Source organism: Spodoptera frugiperda, chromosome 18, assembly GCF_023101765.2.
Source record: "Spodoptera frugiperda isolate SF20-4 chromosome 18, AGI-APGP_CSIRO_Sfru_2.0, whole genome shotgun sequence".
In the NCBI taxonomy this organism is placed as follows: Eukaryota; Metazoa; Arthropoda; class Insecta; order Lepidoptera; family Noctuidae; genus Spodoptera; species Spodoptera frugiperda.
In genome coordinates, this window is record NC_064229.1 from 4978643 (window position 1) to 4999401 (window position 20759).

The 20759-nt window shown below is 34.7% G+C and overlaps 3 protein-coding genes across 5 annotated transcripts in view; 1 reads left to right on the forward strand and 2 right to left on the reverse strand.

Moving 5' to 3' along the window:
- Positions 1-1393: 1393 nt before the first annotated feature.
- On the reverse strand, positions 1394-6773 carry LOC118281704 (mannose-1-phosphate guanyltransferase beta). Its single transcript, XM_035602375.2, has 6 exons — positions 6348-6773; positions 5868-6110; positions 4905-5034; positions 4622-4783; positions 3923-4087; positions 1394-2750 (listed from the first exon to the last, which is right to left on the reverse strand). The coding sequence occupies exons 1-6, from the start codon at positions 6519-6521 to the stop codon at positions 2515-2517; spliced, it is 1110 nt and encodes a 369-aa protein (XP_035458268.2). The 5' UTR covers positions 6522-6773; the 3' UTR covers positions 1394-2514.
- Positions 6774-6890: 117 nt separating this feature from the next.
- Positions 6891-20759, forward strand: part of LOC118281705 (succinate--CoA ligase [ADP/GDP-forming] subunit alpha, mitochondrial) — a 16957-nt gene continuing 3088 nt past the window's right edge. The window contains exons 1-5 of one of the 3 annotated variants that reach the window (XM_035602376.2): positions 6891-7059; positions 8461-8825; positions 9341-9538; positions 11350-11529; positions 13348-13982. In XM_035602376.2, the coding sequence (XP_035458269.1) occupies positions 7023-7059; positions 8461-8825; positions 9341-9538; positions 11350-11529; positions 13348-13563 (996 nt within the window). In that variant the 5' untranslated portion in view covers positions 6891-7022 and the 3' untranslated portion in view covers positions 13564-13982. Of the gene's footprint in view, positions 7060-8460; positions 8826-9340; positions 9539-11349; positions 11530-13347; positions 13983-20759 lie in introns of those variants that run through there. The other 2 variants (XM_050700287.1, XM_050700288.1) reach the window with 2 other exon arrangements.
- Positions 14432-17421, reverse strand: LOC118281703 (probable ATP-dependent RNA helicase DDX43). The gene has a single exon (XM_035602374.2). It carries the CDS (start codon positions 17196-17198, stop codon positions 15159-15161), a length of 2040 nt encoding a protein of 679 aa, XP_035458267.2. The 5' UTR covers positions 17199-17421; the 3' UTR covers positions 14432-15158.

The window sequence follows — 20759 nt, forward strand, 5'->3', positions numbered from 1 at the left end:
GATCACTTGACATTTGTCAAAAATTCGTTAATACCAGACTTTCCAATTTGGTTGGACCCGATTATATTGGATCTAAGCAAGCTACTACCCCGACATATTGCTACTCACGTTTTGACAGTCGGGCATGCTACCCAGTGCCGGATTAGCCATGTATGGGCCCCGCGCCTGTGTCCAAATCAACAAAAACCCACTGATAGTTTAGAACTTTATGAAATCAAAATAAACAGTATTTAGAATTTGATAGTTTTCCTCGATTTTCCTGGGATCTCATTATCTGATGCTTACTACGTTACCAATTTGAGAGTATACCCTACTGAACAAAAAAATATTCGTACCAATTCGTCCAGAAATTTAATAATCTACGGTTTTATCCGGCCCTGATCCTGCCGTCGGGTGCCTGTAACGACAGTTTGTTGGCGTCGGCGAGCTGACCGTGGCCGACCAGTATTGATAATATTTTCTTTTTATTTGTTTGATGAATAATTATGTCGGACCAACTATTCTACTCACGTTCCAATTTACTCGTGATCGGGTCCAACCAAATAAGAACCTCTGGTAACAGCTTAAGATAAGCAATGGGTAAGAGTAAGAGACCCATAGATTATTACGAACTTGCCATACTACAAAAACGTAGAGTTGGGTTTAGTCGATTAATTTTTAAATATCTGAATTATGTTTTGTTATTTTTGATTATTTATATGGTTCTTTTGCAGAAAAATTACCGTCTCGCTCATTCTAATTCTATCAAAGTTCGTAAAAAATAAGGGGCTACAAAATTGACAAGTTAATGTGTGGCATATCTAGCACCACGTCTTTTCTTTCCTAAGGGTGGACAGAGATACACTAAAACCAAATTAAGCGGACGCATGACATCTTATGCCCGCTTCCGTCCACTAATAAATAAAGGTGTTTTCGATTACAATTACACAACAGTCCACTAAATACATATCTTGTAAGACATTATCATCTAACTGTCCCCAGTCTATTTCACCTCAGCAGGACGCACCATGATATACCATTACATCGATCCGCGAATAAGGATCTTACCGAGTGATTACCAGTGCCTGATGATGGGTAGCAGTAGGAGCATCATTGTGTCACTAGTATGAATAACTACGTATACATTCTGCTACTTACTCGTATAGAACAAATATAACTCCTCGGTTGTTCTTAATTTATACTTCTTTGCTTGAACGCGCTTATCTCAGGAACTACTATTGCAATTTAAATAACTATTTTTGTGTTGGATAGTCCATTTTTATCAAGGAAGACAATAAAATATCAAGCAGCCATCAATAAGAGCAGAGATATTTAGTGAAACCGCTACGGAATTATGTAGCTGGTATTTAATGTACCCACTCAAAAGACTGTAAAGTAAATAAAACACCACAACTATTTTAATTAACATTTTTGTATTGCCTTATTTTTATAATTTATGTTATACAGGTATTAAGAGTTTTATATTCTATACTCAAAAATTGTTTACACTGGCGATAAAATCTTATCCTAAAGGATTTGGTGTAAAAATGGCAGTACATTTCCACATTGTACGCTGTTATAGTTATAAGTCATTATTTTCATTTACTAATAATGCTTATTATATTATTTGGTAGCGAGTGTAGGTGCCGCTACATCTATATATATGTACAGATTGCAAAGCTTTCAATTATATACAGCTTTTACTCAAATATTAATCTGATACACATTGTACATTCTCATCAAAATTCGGAATCATAGGGATTCGTAAATATAGCTTTGTTAAAGAATCAAATAAAAAAAGGAAATCATGAAAAGATGTGGAATGTTTCCATGAAGAATTACGTAGAGTAAAAACAAATTTTATAATTAGAAAAAATAAATCTTCTGAACATAAAAATAACAACATTTCGATTCCATTCGTTTGTTAAATCGTAGGTAATACGAAATATATATCAATATAATTAATACATTATAACAAATAGGTATACAGGTCTTTACATAAAATTAACTATTAATTAATTGTTATCATACGGATGTAATCATATTTATAATTTAGATCAATATAACCGATTAGTATAAATATTACAAAGACGGTTAGATTAATTATCAATTTTACAAGTGACTAATGTCACTAAATTGGTATTTTTCAATTGGATATAGATAGACGTTTGAATAATAAATACTTATAAGGAAAATAAAATTGTTACAATATCTTTAAGGAACAACTATCTATGATAATCATATATCTAAGTGGTTCACTTATTCACGCAAACAATATGACGCAGTGTTATTGCTGGGCATCCGGATGGACGCAAAGGCCTTCTTATCGAACACACGTACCAATACAAATTTACCGGAGCCGGATACTTAGTATCAGAGCGCGTAAAATCCGATTAGGTATGCGACAAAGCAAACCGTTCTGTCACATACATTAAAATAAAAATAGTTAATTTCTTCAGGCTGCCAAATCCAGCAGGAAAATGTACTATAATAATAAAAAACTAGCTTCTACTATGCATATTACCACTCAGTCTTTTACATGATGATTTGTGGCTCTGGTACGGAGAGGGCGATGGATTTGTGTGGCAACACTTGCCCTCCGTTCACGTACAACTCATCTTTCACTATGACATCTTCGCCGAGGACCGTGCAGTTTTCCATTCGCACCCAACGACCCACAACCGAGCGCCAGCCCACGATGCAGCCGTCAAGCCAGGCGTGTTGACGGACGCATGCACCGCGAAGTATCGTGCTGCGTTTGATGCAAGCGCCTGGACGAGAAACATGAATTTTAATGTGTGAGCAATGTTGCAGTTGATTCTACGCCAAGTTACTTATACTACACTTATTTTAGACATACGTCGTGTTTAAGAAAAAAGTAGTGCTGATATTCGAACATTTATTTTGCAATAAAAATTCAAAAATAATTCATATTACGGTTTTATAGTGTTACGGTTCAAACTGTAACACTATAAATACTACACACTATCACACACATAAACGGAGTACCTACAGCAAAGCATACAATGAGTATTGTTAGAGTAAATATTACGAAATCACTTCCGTTCTGCTAAAACTATTTACTATTACTACAATAACAGGTAGGTACAAATGTAGCAAATATTTTAGCTTTATAATAACTATTAGTATGTTTTATAAACGTTTTGTATAAAAGAAGAGCAATCTGATTTTCGAATCTGTATTCATTTTCTGGAAACGGTACAGGTGCTACCAGCCTATACTATTATTCACAGTATCTATTTCATTATCACGAGCAAAACATTCTCCCCTTATTTATTCTCCTTGAATTAACTTTACCATCAAATACTATTTTAATATACATTTATGTGGACTAATTTTATGTTTTTGAATTAATAAATTATTATCGCTATACTTGTTATTCCACTTGAGTACACAACCATACCCACTAAGTCAACCAATGACATGCGTTTACGTGGAATTCATACTGCAATATACATAAACACGATAATTGTACTTTTACAAGTTAAAGTAGTTATACAATTCTCGTATATAATTATCACGGATGCAATAAAAACATTCTCTCTTATCTTTATAATTGGGTGCTAAACGCTTTTAATTTGTTTCAAAATGAGTCTTCCTAGATTATCAAATAGTAACAGTTAATTAATTATACAAAGCGAAAATTATTACAACTCAAAAAATATTATATGCTATTAATCTGTTGTTAAGTTATTCGGCACACTGTGCACCGCCTTAAAATTTCTTTCACCTTTTAAACCTTTCCTGGGCTTCTACAAATAATTCAAGACCAAAATTAGCCAAATCGGTCCAGCCCTTTTCGAGTTTTGTGTGTGTGCGAGTGAGCGTGACTAACGAACAGCAATTGATTTTTACATATATGTTGATTGATAGATTATTGCCTTTATCCATTTTATAAAAAGTCAACAACATATATTCTTACCGTCTTCAATAACAACGTCTGGTCCGATGGTGACATTGGGTCCTATCCTGCAGCCCTTCCCGATGGTGGCTGTAGGATCTATGAGGACGTTGCCGACCACTCCAGGGCCGTCATATAACTTATTCGAGTTCTTTTGCCGCAAGCTCGTGAGGTACAAGCACATTCCTAAAATACAATAGATTCAAACAGTATAAATATTAAGATAGATTCACTTGTGACGTGTCGTGGTTAGGTTTTAGGTTTTCCTACCCTTCATAGATAATTGGCGTGCACTTGTGTTAAAATTAATCTACAAAATAAATAGAATTCACGTCTAGAACAGCACATCACTCTTGGCCAGCTCAACGATTTTACTTATTCCTTTTGTATGCAAATATTCAAAAAAGAATTAGTCATACAACTTGAGAATGAAGGTTAAATACTAAACTTCAATAAAAAAAATATCATTCAATTGCATTTTATTGCTTACACTTATTGGTCTGAATATTTTTTATTGTAATTGGTTTAAAACTCGTGAAATATTCCAATGCTAAAACGAAAATTAACAAACTCTGTGTATAATACTGAATACTGAATTTTATCAATAGTATAAAAATTAGTTGGTATTTTAGAATTGATTTGACATGGATTTTGCTTGATGTTTTTCATCAAGCAAAGGCCAAATATTAAAGAAATAGAGTCAAACAAGCTCTACCATACCTGTTAAAAAGTCTTTGGGTTGTCCTACATCCATCCAGAAACCTTGCAATTCCATGGCAAACAGCTGCCCATCAGTTGCCATGAAGGGAAACACTTCCTTTTCAATAGACATCGGTCTCAATTCTATTCTACTTAATACCGAAGGGTTCAAAATGTACATTCCTGAAAAAAAAACCATTTGTCATTATATCTGGAAACCTTACATTATATTCCACATGGAATTTAAATAAATGGAATTAAATAAATATTTAATCTCTAGGTTCATTATCAATTACAAACTCACCAGCATTGATCTTATTTGAAATAAACTCTTGTGGTTTTTCAACAAAACTTTCAATCTGGCCATCTTCTTTGTAAACAACAACTCCATACTTTGATGGTTCTTCCACTTTTGTTACTACTATAGTGCCCTCCTACAATGGAAGATAACATTTTAAAGATTAGTAAATTACCAGAAAAAATTAATGCAACTAAACATTGCATGTAAAAATTATGACTCAAAATAGAAATTAGTTCTGTGTATTATTATTGCGAATATTGATAATTCATGATTAATGAATGTACAGTACATTTAACCAGTACAGTTTACAAGGTTATTCCTTTACGGAAAAACCAGTATAATGATAAGTTTAAAAACCAGTATAATATAGTAAAATGAAACCCATTTCACATAATAATATTGTGTTCTATATTATGAATAACTGGATAAAATTGCAGTTATATCAGGGTCATTCATCAACAATTTACTACAGTACAAAAGCAAACAAGCTAGTGTTAATAGTTTGTTATCACATAACGCGAGCTGTTGTCTATACATTAATATACTTCTACAGACAAGATAAGTAACACTTCACAATATTAATGTGGATAAGTATCTAGGAAAATGTAATATTGTTCATACATTTATCAATTTACATTTACCTGGTACAAAATTGTTGGAATAATATAGAAATAACTTACACAGGATTTTAATTATGTGTAATGAACGTCCGTAGAAAGTTTAGATTATGCCGTATAATATTGTCATAAGATAATGTTTTCTATTGAATATAAATTTAAGTTGCCAACTGTGAGTTCAGTATGTTTAAAAAACAGCAAGTGTATGTTGAGGAAAACTTGTATAATTTCCTTCTTTTAAATATTTTTATATTATTAATAAAAAACACTACTGGGAATTTCATTAACTAACTCATGACTCACTGTTGTTGGCTCAGAGAATGCATTAAATTAACTAATAAATAAATACCTTTCCATGGCTTCTGTGGAACTTGGCAAGTTCTTTGAATGGGAAGTCACATATCACATCAGAATTCAACACAAAGAAAGGCTCAGGACTTGCACTCAGTAGTTCCCGGGCTAATGCAAGAGGCCCAGCGGTGCCCAATGGTTCAGTTTCGTGGGAGAATGTGAGAGAAACACCAAGCTTAGAAACTTGTTCTGTCAACTCTTTTTCCATATCTTCTGCCCTATATGACACGGCCAATATCACCTAAAAAAATTGATGTCATTAAAAATATGTAGTTCAATATTCATGCAGTTCACCTAGTACTTTAGTGAGACTAATTTGGTGCTTTATTTTTTTTTCATTATACAATATGAATGAGATTGTTAGAAATCTCCTGATTAAAATACCAATTTGAAGATCTATGTTACACTCAAGTCAATAACTTAAGTCAGTTCAAGAAGATGGAACAAAAATACATAATTAGTGAGTTACTACGTGTACCTGTGTCACTCCTGCTTCAACCAAAGCCTCGATTTGATGAAGTAGAATCGGTTTATTAGCAAACTCAACAAGGGGCTTTGGTCTACTCAATGTCAGAGGTCTTAACCGTGTCCCATAGCCTCCTACTAATATAAGTGCTCTAATTTCTCCAAGTTTCTTATCGGAACCACACATTTTAAGTGATATTCAGTAAAAATGATTAAAAAATACAATAAATTATAAGCCGGAACTTTGTTATCTTAGAATAAAATTCTGTTCACCGTGTCCACATAAAGATCACATTAATTCAGAATGTAGTGTACGCCTATTTACACTGATTTAAATCAAATGGCAATTAAATTAAAAACGATTTTGGTTTTACTTTTATTGTAAACTCGCACAAAACAAAAAGCAAATTACACGTCATAACACACTGAAATGACCTGACCATTGTTACCATGCGTAAAAATAGATTTTGTCATTATTTTTAGTCGATTATAGAGCAGAAGTTGGTCAGTCATCTACCATTGACTTTTTTATTGCTTGCAACACATCAAATGATATGTCATTGTCAGTTACGTAATGGGTAAAATTTATCGGAGAGCCAGCCACTCTCCTGTCAGTGTCATTCTTACTAGATAAATTTTTAATTTTGAACTTCTTTCCCCTTTTTATATTCCTATTTTTCGGTATAAAATGGCTGTTCCCATCAGGAATTTATCCCGGTTTAAAGGTTAGAAACTTTGTTATATTTATCATATGATTTCACTCAACATCGACATCATGATTAATGAAAGTTCCCTACGTCACATTAATTTTTGACTATTTTAACCTTGTAATTTGGTTGGGCACTGTATAGAAATGTTCAGTAGAAACTAGATATGAGAATGTTAGAAGTACTGATCATTTTATTGGGCCAATCGTTGAGCTTTCAATGCCGTAGTCATTAAACCCAGTATGCCTATAACCAAGACCTTCATCTAAAAATACTATCAATGTCGCGGCCTGTGATAATTTGGGCAAATGTCTTGTTGTTATATAAATGTTAAATTCTCGATAAAGTAAATGTATATATATGTATATTGTTTCTTTAGACAACTGCATCAGTTTCAGACAATATAACAAAGGGTCAATACATTTGACCTTTGGTCATTCATTGACCCACAATGTTGAGTAGATTGCGAGCCTATTGTCTGTTTGTTTATTGGTCTAGCATTTGGTTTTATTTCCGAAACATTATATTCTCAACTTTAACTTTAAGAATCTTATTAGCCTGAAATGGGTGTGTCATGACATGCAACACAAATTATAATTAAATAAATCATTATTATCATGCATATGCTATGCTATATGGAATAAACATTAAACATATAAATTTCATTCTAAATTTCAATCTTCTACAAAATTTTATTTAATTCTGTAGAGTAGACTGAAGATAAAAATAAATAAAGATTTATTGTAAGATACTTATTCTATCTTGCTTGATACTTTCAAGTTAGTATAATATAATTTCAGAGATAGTGCTGATTATCACCATTGTCCAAAAACTTTCCTAGCCCCGCCCACATTATGTAAATGGTATATTGCTGCTTTTCCAATTTGTTTTTTATTGCTTTTTGCAAATACCAAATTAAATCTTTACAATAAAATAATTAAGCTATTATGACTAAATATTTTGAAGAAATTGTACAGATGGAGTAATAACAAAAGCACACTTAATTGTATACAGATAAGGGATGCAGAGGGCTGATATTTTACTAGTATTCATAAGAAATTTATTTAATTAGCTATATTACTAACACACACAATATTATACACAATAACACACACATATAAACTCTGCTGTATCTGTTAATGTGTTTAATCAAATATATACCTAGCAACAACAGGCTACAAAATAATATGGTCATATGTCAATGAACCGCCTGAAATGGAAAACCATTGCCAGAAAGGCAATTGATGCCAAGAATACTGACAATGTAACCTCCTAGTATCATTGAAGCAACCACAACCACTCTGTCAAGAGTGTACGATTGAGAAGGAAGAAGAAAGTCAATGTTGTAAAAATGTGCATTATAAGAATATTTTAAAAACCTTGTGTTCCTGTACCTAATTTTATTAATTTTTGTTCTAGATGCAGTCAAACTGGCTTGTGTCAGATATGCATCAAATGATTATGCCTGCACCAATTTGAACCTTGGCCTCAACAAAGACACAAAAGTCATTATTCAAGGATTCACAGGAAAGCAGGGCACATTCCATGCTCAGCAGGCTATGGACTATGGCACTAATATTGTGGGAGGAGTGTCCCCTAAGAAGGCAGGCAAAGATCACCTCGGAAAGCCTGTATTTGCCACAGTGAAAGACGCAATGAAAGCCACCAACGCTACTGCTACCTCCATTTACGTGCCCCCCGCAGGAGCTGCGGCCGCTATTCTTGAAGCCATCGAGGCTGAAGTGCCACTCATTGTCTGCATTACAGAAGGTATCCCTCAGCATGTAAGTACTTTTTCATATATTTTTATAATGAATATTGTGAAACATACTAAATTAGCTAAAAATCACAATTTACTCCTGTAAATTAATGGAAAAAAGCTCTACTAGTTTCGAGTCGCAGTGGGACTCTTCATCATGAGCTGCGTGCGCAGATGTGGCGACGTTGCGCAGCCTACTTTTTCTCATTGTATAGTGTTTTAAAGTTCTGAAATCTTTTAGAAAATAGCTACTATAACAAGTTCAGCACTAATTAATTATTGGTTGTTCTAGATCGTTAATAAAATATTAATAGTTAATGAAATTAAAGTATAGCACTTGATAAAATCACAAACCCTAAATAGTAAATGTGCAAATAAGATTGAAGATAGCACAATCCTCACATTCTTTTGACGTGACACTTTGCATGTTTGTAATGGCCCAACTATAACGTTCACCAAACCAGCCAGTTTTAATATATTTATAATTTTAATTAAGTTTATAAAGCATTCAGTGCAAGTTTTTTGTTTTGAATATTCCAGGACATGGTTCGTGTGAAGCATGCTTTGCTGCGTCAGAGCAAGTCCCGTCTGTTGGGCCCTAACTGCCCAGGTATCATTTCTCCACCCTCAGGGTGCAAGATTGGTATCATGCCAGCTTCCATCCACAAACCTGGGTGCATTGGTGTGGTCTCCCGTTCCGGCACCCTCACCTATGAGGCTGTCCACCAAACCACTGTGGTGAGTATGCTATCTTATGGTTTAATAATAGCAGAAGTGACTCCAACCTCCAATCTGTAATTTTTACTTTATGCTTGAACAATAAAGTTGAAAATGTAATAATGAACATAGAAAGGGGTAGGTAGACTTGTTGGCAACCAAACAGATAATTGTATATTTTATTTTACACACAGCCTTCAGTAACTTGACACATTACTTTAACATCTTATAACGTATTTCCATGCTCATTTGAATACTTTTTGAGTTATTGTTCAGCCTTGAAATTCATATATTCAAGACAACAAAATTATTTGATTATTGTCAAAGTCAAATCATTTGTTTCAATTAAACCATAACATACTTTTGTAAGTCAAACGAAATATTTTTGAAGTTTTTACTTGTATGAGGTTCTGACTGCACTTAATTTAAACATAAACCGCATACAACCGCCCGCCCCCACTTTTTAATAGGTACGATTAAAAACCGGCGCAGTTCCGCCCTACTGTGTCCGGGACCTTATGACACTGTCTGTTAATAGGATTATTCTCAAATATTAGACGTATTTTTTTTTCTTACGGAAACAAATAAAATTGATTTGAAATGTCGCGGCTTATAGGTACAATTTATACGTAGTTCCGCTCCTACTGTCCGTCCGGGACCTTGTGTAAACCAGAAGATCCCCAGCCCACTAATTCTTATTTTAATGTCTGTCTTGTAGATTATTATCAAATATTAGACACGTATTTTTTTTTTCTTACGGAAACAAATACTTTCGATTATATTATATTGATTTGAAATGTCGCGTGACGTCACTTATAGGTACAATTTATACGTAGAAATGACTTCCTTCCTAAACTTTGATTCGTTTTATCTAAGTATTATTATCTTATAGTACAAAAAAAATATGTGTCTCAGTGTTTTTTTAATTACCTAACTGAATTATAAATCCCACCCAAAACATAAATGTGAAAGGCTGCAAAGTTCGATAATATTGGAATGCTTCGCCTATAAAAGAAGTGAGATCTAAATAAGTACCAAGTTCCATACACAGACCTCAGTTAAAAATGATATAACTTGGCAAGTTTTAATAGAAAATTATATACTTGAGTCAAGTATATAATTTTAATCGAACTTGGCAGCCTTTCACATTTATGTTTTGGGTGGGATTTCATTTATTTTTGTAAGGTTTATTTTCTTTTTTTCTTATTTTACTTTACTTTGACTAAATACAAACTTTCGTAACGAATTTTAGGTTGGTACGACCATTGGAAGATATAGATAAATTTTTTGTTTTAATTCCTTAGGGGTTTGAATTTACACCTTCATTATTTTTAAAACCGACTCACACTTGGCCATTTTCAGATTTTTTCCTTTACCTTGACCTAAAGACCTACCTCCATGCCAAATTTCAAGTCAATACGACCATTGGAAGTGGTCTAGGTTTTTGATGAGTGAGTGAGTCAGTCTGTCAGTCAGTGAATGTATAGTAAAAATAGCGATTTTCTGACGTCAATATCTCAAGACCTACAATAGGTACATTAATGAAATTTTGTATTTTAGATAAGTAAGTAGATCTCGACAGATACTAGAAATTTCATATGCGTAGATAAAATAGATTTTGAGTTATAGGTGGGTCGAACTTGGCCCGAAATGGTTCGTGTAATATAACCCACGGCCGGTGTGTCGGTTTTTTTGCTCGAACTTGGCGGACACACTGCCGTGTGTCTAGATAGATTTTTAATTTTCATACTCTGTCATCATCCCTATTACTGGTATTTTGGTTAGCCAATAAGAAATAGCTAGATATTGATACAAGCATTATAATGTTCCAGACAGGTTTGGGCCAGACACTGTGCATCGGTATTGGAGGAGATCCGTTCAACGGCACCAACTTCATCGACTGCCTCGATCTCTTCTTGAAAGACCCCGAAACAAAGGGTATAGTGCTTATCGGAGAAATTGGTGGTAATGCTGAGGAGCTGGCATCTGAATTCCTCATTCAAAACAACACTGTGAGTATTTTTTGTTTTTTATTAATTTTATTTCGTCATTCTTGCACCATTTTGTTATTTCTGAATAACATATGGACACAAAGGTCGATTATAAATAAAAATTACAAAGAAGGTCGTTACGGCTCGGTCCCGGCACGGTGCAGGAATTGTATTTTAGTCGGGAACGGTCTGGCAATCCTTCCTGCTTCCCCCAAGACGGGAGGAAGTATTGTATTATCAAATAAAAGATACCTACGAAACAGAAAAAAAATTCGACATCGAAAACATTTCGGAAAAAGAATGATCTCCTTTATACTGTCTTTACTTAGGCATTTTTGTTGTCTACTGATGTAAATATGCAAATGCAACTCAAGTTTAGTAGCTTTTCATTATATTTAAGTGACGTCATTCTATGGAAATCTTGTATTGTAGAGGTAGCATATCAAATTACCTAATTTATCTTTCTTCATAAGATTTACGACTTAATTACGAAAGTAGGCGGTTGTAATTTCATTGTAAAATAGTGGACACAGGCTAGTAGTCTATCCGGAGCTGCGGACTACCTACTTTACCGGGGCTCCGGCTCGACAAGCTGGAGTAGGAACGGGGTGGTTTTTAGTCAGTAAGAGTCTGAAACTCCCTCTCGCGTCGCCTTGGCAAGAGAAGTCATTGGATGATTTTCTCGCCTTAAAAAATTGTCTATTGTCTACATAAAAACATGATTGAATTAATACTGCATACATTGGCAACGTTATCGCGTTGAAGTAAAGCTTATCATATCACAGTAAATGATATTTTTGTACAGCCTCTTGTAAGCAGGTATTATTTGCACTGTTTTTATCGAGTCACGACCACCATGACGTATAATTACGTCATGTATTTGCATGAAACGAACATATGTATTATATTTATACGTATGTTATTTATTAAATTTAGTGTTGACATGTTAATGATATAATATTATGGTATATTTTGTGTGGACCAAGTCCTTATACCAATAGACTTCTGGTGAAACCTTTAGCATACTGCCTAGTGCTTTATTTAAGTACCTAATCAAGTTGAAGCGAAACAGTTTTAATAACATAGTAAAGGATGATGATGATTCATAAAATGATGTAAAGTAATGTTTTGTAAAGGTATTTAATACAAAATAGTCTAAAGTTAAAGTGTTAAATCAAAGTAATAAACTTACAACATGATATGTAATTACCGAACCAGCTACTCCTGCGTGTTTTCATTTACCTACTGCCCGGCCCCTTTTGATCGTAGAATGATCTTTTATAGCAAATAGCCTTCCTTGATAAATAGTCCAGGTATCGAACACATAAATAATTATTCAAATCGAACCAGTAATTCCGAATAAATGATTTCATTCTGGCATGGCATCTTTAGGAAAGCTTATCTATAGTTTAATAAATCTTATACAATGTTATTGTACGTTGTAGTCTACTGAATGTACAGTTATTTAGGTATGTACATACAAACATGAAATGGTCTTGTGAAATAACATACATACAAACTAAGCATCTATAAATTACCTAACATGATGTTGAAATCAACAAGTTATTGGAGGATAATTTTGTAACAATTACACCCATTTATACCTATTGAAATTTGACCTAGCTGCATTCCTATAAGTATTGCAGCGTTATCATTTTCAATTTACACGTAGCTACTGCGCTACTAGTTAATATGAACCTCTTGTCTGTCGGTATACGAGACATAATAGAAAACATAGTGTGTTTCCAATCCCGATATACAAGGTGTTAATTATAATATTTTCATAAACATTACCTAGTACCTATCTTTAATAATAATATTTATTTCATTTAATTTCAGGGTCGGAAAGCAAAACCAGTGGTAGCTTTCATCGCAGGAGTGACAGCCCCACCCGGCAGGCGGATGGGTCACGCCGGTGCCATCATTTCAGGCGGAAAAGGAGGAGCCCTGGACAAAATCAAGGCTTTAGAAAAGGCTAACGTTATCGTCTCTCGTTCTCCAGCAAAAATGGGTTCGGAACTGTACAAAGAAATGAAGCGGTTAGAAATTGTTTAAAGACGCGTCGGTCAATATTACACATTGCCTCGTGTAATGTTCATCAAGACATGATATTTGCGTATACTAAGTTGATGTATAGTCCTATAGTAATATCTTGCTAATATTATTTATTTGCCCTGTTGTGTCAGTCAACAGTAAATTCGATTCAGGTCTGTTGCCGGGACTCGAGCGTCGAGAATATCCATATATTATAAAATCATGTTCTCTGGTTGTTAAAGCACGAATCGTTAACGAAGCACTTGTAGGTATATTAAGAAACTTATATTTAATATTTTAAGTGTTACGTTCGAAACGAACAAAATCGACTCCGCTGTAGTGAATAAAATTATGAAATTTATCCTAGATTACCGATCTTTGTGCTTGACGATTTTGTGTCTAAATATTGTGAACTCGAAATATATGCATACTATCTGAAATATACTTTTATTCATTAATTAAGTTACTTATTTATACAATTTTCTAATATTAAGCCTGAACATTTAACAGTAAGTACAGTGTGGCTTACAAAAACAGTACCTATCGGTTGAACTTTAATAACACATTTTTGTATTATAGCTTTTATGAAACACTAAATTATATTTTATGGGTATCGGTTTACTCATTTGTTTGACGAGGAACTCGACTAGTTTCAAGCCACGCAAGGGGCTCATACCTATATCGACATACCTACAATGAGAACGCTACGAATATCATGTAGCAGCGCGACATTCGTAGGCTCGCTAAACGTGGGGTGGTGGTTGAGTAATAGTAGTAGGTACTACAAGCTGTCAGCTTATAATATTTATTCAACACCTATACTCAAGTCATGGGCATAGTATCTACCCTATACTAAAACCATGTAGGTATTGCCTGAATAAAACAAACATTGATCACAAAAAAGTTTTAATAAGAAATGGCAAAACACAGATACTAACGATACACTTCGTACCGTTACCTTACATTTACTCGTAAGTCTGGTTACACGTCGAACATCAAATCACCTATGTCACTCCTAACTAGAGTCAACACTAATAAGTAACAAAGTACTACAAACTACGATTACATAGACCGTGAGATAAATATATTCACTTTCTATCACAGCTTAGGGTCTTAAAACTTAATTCTAGACACATATACTTTCATGAAGTTTCTTAAATTAGGTAAACCTAATATTTCTTGTCTTATACTTTGTACAAGACAATGAATGCTCACATTCCTCACATATTAGCACAAAGTATAAGCAAAATGTAGCACTTAAAATATCTTTTAACCAATTCAGGGGCAGGATGCTTCTTGTCCACACATATAATTATGATTAAACTAATGATATAATACTGATACAAAGGCCAGACTCAGCTGTACCTCTTACAAAATATAGATAACATAATTATAATTAATGGAGATCATAAGCAGACATATTTCTACTGAAAAATAAACAAAAACAGAATAAGAAGTACACCTTAGTTATGTTCTTCTAACTTGACTCCTTTGGAATCACACAATAAATAAATCTATAATTTAAATTCTAAATAAATATGATACCCAACATGACACCGTTATGGTGTCATGTTGAGCAAAATGTCTCATGATGAATATGAGAGAGCACAAAATTATTACCAGCGGTCTCTTCTGCCTCGGCCATAGGAACCTCCTCCGCCTCTGCCTCCACGGCCGCGACCAGAACCTTCACCTTTCTCTTTTTCTCTACGCAATTTCATGGCTTCAAACCTTGACGCCATTTGATGCAACTCATCGGGAACTTCTTGATTTGCTTCTTCGAGGATTTTAATAAGTTCCTTGGCACTTCCCCAGTCTTGTCTAGTTACAAAAGTCAAGGATATTCCAGTTTTCCCGGCCCGGCCGGTTCTACCGACTCTGTGCACATATTCTTCAATATGGCGTGGGAAGTCCAAGTTGATAACATGCGTGAGGTCTTTTATATCTATCCCTCTCGACGCTACATCTGTTGCTACTAAAATATTTACAGAGCCATCAACCATATCATTCAAAGCTGCTTCTCGGTCCGTTTGATCTCTATCCCCATGCAATGATTGACAATCTATGCCTTTAATGCATAGTTCTGTAGAAATGTGTACTGCTGTAGCTTTTTTACCACAAAATATGATAACTTTATCATTTGGATCCATGTTGTTCAAGAAATCAAACAAGGCGGGTTCTTTGTCGTCTTCCTCAACAAATAGAATTTTTTGCGTTACAGTGTGAACAGCAGCAAGATCTAAAGATCCAACATTCACTTGTATGGGATCTTTCATGTATGACTCGGCAAGTCGCCGTACTCCTGGTGGCCATGTTGCCGAGGTCATCACTGTTTGGCGATCAGGTCTAACATCAAATAATGATTTCCTTATCTGTGGTTCAAAACCCATGTCCAACATGCGGTCGGCTTCGTCCAACACTATGTATGAGAAATTAATAATATTTAAATGACGAGCTAATACTAAATCGTTAAGTCTACCAGGGGTTGCTATAACTATGTCCACACCTTTGGACACAACTTTTATTTGTTCTCTACGATCTCCTCCTCCATACAAACATACTGACTTAATACCTTTATACTGGTACTTTGATACTTCTTTATCAATTTGTATGGCTAACTCTCGGGTGGGAGCCAGGATTAGTACCGTAGGACCTTCTCTCTCTTCTTTTGGCACTGTTTGACCATCAATATGAATTAGGGCTGGCAAAAGGAAAGCCAATGTTTTACCTGTACCAGTCTGTGCAATACCTATCATATCCTCACCGCTCAGAAGAATGGGCCATGCTTGACTTTGTATTGGTGATGGTGTTGTAAAATCCTGCTTGTATATCTCCGTTAAGATATCAGGGTAATGTTGAAATGCTTGTTCAAAAGTAAGGACTGGATTGGGAATTTTTCGCAACCCAGGCTTGTCATCAAACGTTCTTTTAACTTGAATATCAAAATTTTCTAATCGCCATCTTTTTACTTCTTCATCTGACATAGCTGCTACTGCAGGATCTTCTTTATAAAAATCTTTAATTATAGGGGGTAATTTTTCGTAACGGCTTTGCTGCACCTGATTATGATAAGCATTAAGCTTATCCCAGTCAATCACTTGATCTCCATTCTCGTTTAATTTAAAAAACTCTTTCGAACGTGTTCCACTATCTTCTTTGTTATCATGACCTTCCTTTTCATGAGGTTTAAAGTCTTCAACAAGTTTTTCTATCATTTGCTGAGCTTTGGATATAGCGTCATCCGTGCCGGTAAGAGTGACATCAGTTTCATTGCCATTGGAATCTCCTACTTTGATTCGGGCGTCTGATTCGTATTGAAGATCTTTTATTTTGGTTCCTCCTTTGCCTATGATACGCCCCACTTTATTAGAAGGAACATAAATTACCTTCTTATTGCCAGAGTCTCGTTGATAGTCACGCCGTCCGCCTGCTCCATCGTAGTTGCGACGATAATCACCACTGCCACTGCTGTTGCTGTTGCTAGTATTCCCACGTTCCCTCCAATTTGCATCATTACTCGAGTTTCGGTTACTTCCTCGGAACGTTCTGCCTCGATATTGTCGAGTTGGGGGAGCCGCTCCCGCTGCATTTGGTTGATATGCCGGAGCAAAATCAGCCGGCGATTCTTCAATCCAGTCGTCTTCAAAATCAGCCATTTTAATTTCAACTTAGTAGATATTTATCTAAATACCTAATATTCTGTAAGTTCTTTTATTGTATGAACTCTTCTAACACATAAGCCGCAAATTAAAGAATTTTAGTTATATGAAAATTATTATCTTCTATAAGTTTTTCAAAACAACGATCGTAACCGCGTTGTCCCTTCCTCGAAACGACAACGTGATACGATACGGTAGCCGGTAACTTGTCAATTTTTGCCGACTAGAGCATCATGTAGCTCGTACTAGACTTGTGCGAAATATCGATTTATCAAAATATCGATATATTTTTATACGTAAATTATTCAAAATTTTAATCATGGTCATGATCATTACTTTTTGGTATCTGCCGTAAGATACATACCTCATTATTTTTATCATTCTTAAAATAGCAGATTGAGGACTGAAGTACCTACACGAGAGCATAATTAATTAAGTACATATCACGCACGAAAACCTACCTCAATATTGTTATGTGGGACTTCAACACGAAACAGGATATTCGGCGATAATGCGCTGAAGGTGGGATGATAAGGATATGGGCAATAGAGCTCCAACAAAGATAGACATTAGCTGAATTCTTGGAAAAGGATCAGAATTCAGAATCCGTGTCAGAGGAAGTGGGCAAGATTGTCCTTTGAATTTGTTGAATATGATTACGATGAACTGCAACTGTTGGCACTACTTGGGTACTTTTTTTTATTTATAAAATGATACTAGTGATATTTTCCAGTTGACAAAAATCATCGATACTGTTTAAAATCGACACGAAAGCGAACAACTCCATAATTCCAACGCTTAATTTTTGGACTTGTAACATTTGTCTTGAATAATTTTGCTTACTGTATCACGAATAATTTGATTTAAATATGTAATAATGAGAAAGATAGAATTAAATAAATTTAAAAATTTTATGCCTCATTTTTCTTGTATAAAAGCTTTATTTTTGCTTGCTAGCTTTATTTTTATGAAGTTTGAGTATAACGGAACGGTTTAGTAGTGAAGCCCCTAAGATTAATTTAAATGCCGCTCAACTGTATTAATATCGATATCTTGATAATTAATCGTAATAAATCGGTAATCAATGTAAACAAGAACTGAAGTAATTATTTATTATTCTATTTTATACTCGGTACTTGACTAAGCCTTTGTTAATGCTTTACCTAAAAATATTTAAAATGACCATTGTCAACCTTGAGATAGAAATATCGGCGGTATTTCACTCCCATTTCTCGTAAGCATGTAAATTGACTTGTTGGTTTTGCGCCTGATTTCCTTCCGGTTGTGTCAGATTGCTTGCTGCTCTTTCGTGTTAGGAGACTTAATAATATATTCACTATATTTACTAACACTACCTCGCAAACATTGCACACAATTATGCTAAGTGAGCCAAAATTAACTACTCTAGTAAAGCAGATAGGTTAGTATGATAGATACTTTATAACTTATCGGGCTTTCAAACTTCTTCCATAGGTGTAGATAACCTTATTCCACAGGGCTAAATAGAGATGCCTGGACGAGATCTTTTTGAAATGTAAGTTCGTTTTTTTATTCAATCTAGCGATATTGCGTCAAACAGTTATACTCCATGAGGACACTGCTCTTATTACTCACCATGACTATCTTGTGATATATGGGTTTTGCTTTTGGATGGTATGAGGACATACGTTTACCGGTTTAAGATCCGGAAGATCGTAACATTGAATCATAATTAGAAAACTACAATCCGAGGTCGAGGGTACATCGCCATATTGGTACCGAGCTCCAACTCAGTTAGGATGATTTTTAGTCAGTAATGGTCTGGCACTGCCTCCCACTTCCCCCATGATGGTAATACTCATTTGAAGATATCCCATCAAAAAAAAAGTCTAAAACGAAAGCTTTACGCATTATAATCACAATTGCCTCAGATACTTTATTCTAGCAATATCGATTACTATTTTGTGTTTCCTAGCACCTTTAGAAATCAATAAATGTATGAAAATAATGAATCTTCGAACTGGCATAACTTCTACATGATAACTTATACATGTTACCCACATGCTGCAATTGAATCTGAAAATACATTTAATATTTAAACCGTCTATCTATGTAACGGTCGCGGTTGGAATATGTATGTCGCTATAAGTGTAAATATAAGCTAAAGAAAATTACGTTTTTATGAGATAGGGAGCAAACGAAAATCACCTATACAGGCTATACACACATTAATCTTCGATTTGATAGGAAAGCAACTCTCACAAGATGTTTAAAACTTACCCAAAGAAAAGTAAAGCTTAAAAAGGTTTTAAAGACTAGTAATAATGCTATAAGAATTAAAATACAAAATATAAATAAATAATATGATACTATTTCCCAATTGATAATCAAAGGCATTCGATTTTTTTAATCGATTCTTATTGAATCGATAACGATTATTTTTCAGTAAAGCAGTGAGCAACACTAGTTATTATTTATCGTCTGTGTTTGTGCGTGCGTGCGGTACGACGGCAGGCAAACGAACGAACGGAGGACTGAGGGACCCGAGGATCCGAGTTTACCGAAATAATTTAAATAATATTAATTCCTACAATAATAAGTATTGTTCAATTCTCATCTGCGAAAAATGCACCTAGCATTGATATTTGATTTATAATATCGCCCAAAGCCTGACGTCCTGTAAACAGGCAAAATGAGTAATTGGGCTAGAAGGATGCATCGGCGAGCTGCTACATTGAGCAATGTGGTTACGTCTTGCGGGCATCCCAACTCTCTGCCGTATCCGAGAAGACTAGAAAAAGTCAAGTTCGGTGTTCCGCTACATGAAGTCTGCAAGGATGATATCCCTGGACCCCTGCTTGTTAGTATACCTGTGCTTTGAATACTTTGACAACGCCCTGAGATTTTTGTTATGTTCATTACTGACGTGATTACCTGGATTGATTGGTGCACATTAGGTAGTCCTAGTGTCACATCGCCGTTGCAGTTTGCGAATTTTCATAGTATGGATGAAGTGGTCAGTGTCGTGAATTTTTTCATGGGTTAAAAAAATGTGTGGTGTTGTTCAGGTGCTGATATTGAAGCTAAATAAAGAAGCGCCGTTGCGACGGGACGTGTTCCGCGCACCAGGTCATCAGGGTGCCATGAAGAAGCTTATACATTTCCTCCAGACAGGCCGACTGGTCAATGTGGACAATTATTCTGTCTATACTATTGCCAGTGTGCTCAAGAAGTTCCTCAGGTACATCAAATTCTATAATACTTCTCAAATAACTTAATAAAAAGAAGATTGTCACTAATATAACATGATCAATGTGCTTTTAAGTAGTTTTGTGTTGTCTACAAATTATTTACTTTGGTAGCTAATATAATAAACAAACATCACTACCTTTCTACAATCTGATAAGATTGAAGGTAAATATTTTTGTTTGCATTATCAGAATATTGATAATGAGTGTTTGACATCTACTTGCTTGTATTCAATAGTTAGTTCCTGAGTGGGTGATGTACTTTTTAAATTTAATAGTGACAATATGCTAGACAATAAATAGTAGCTCCTGGCCCAGCTGGTATAATGGG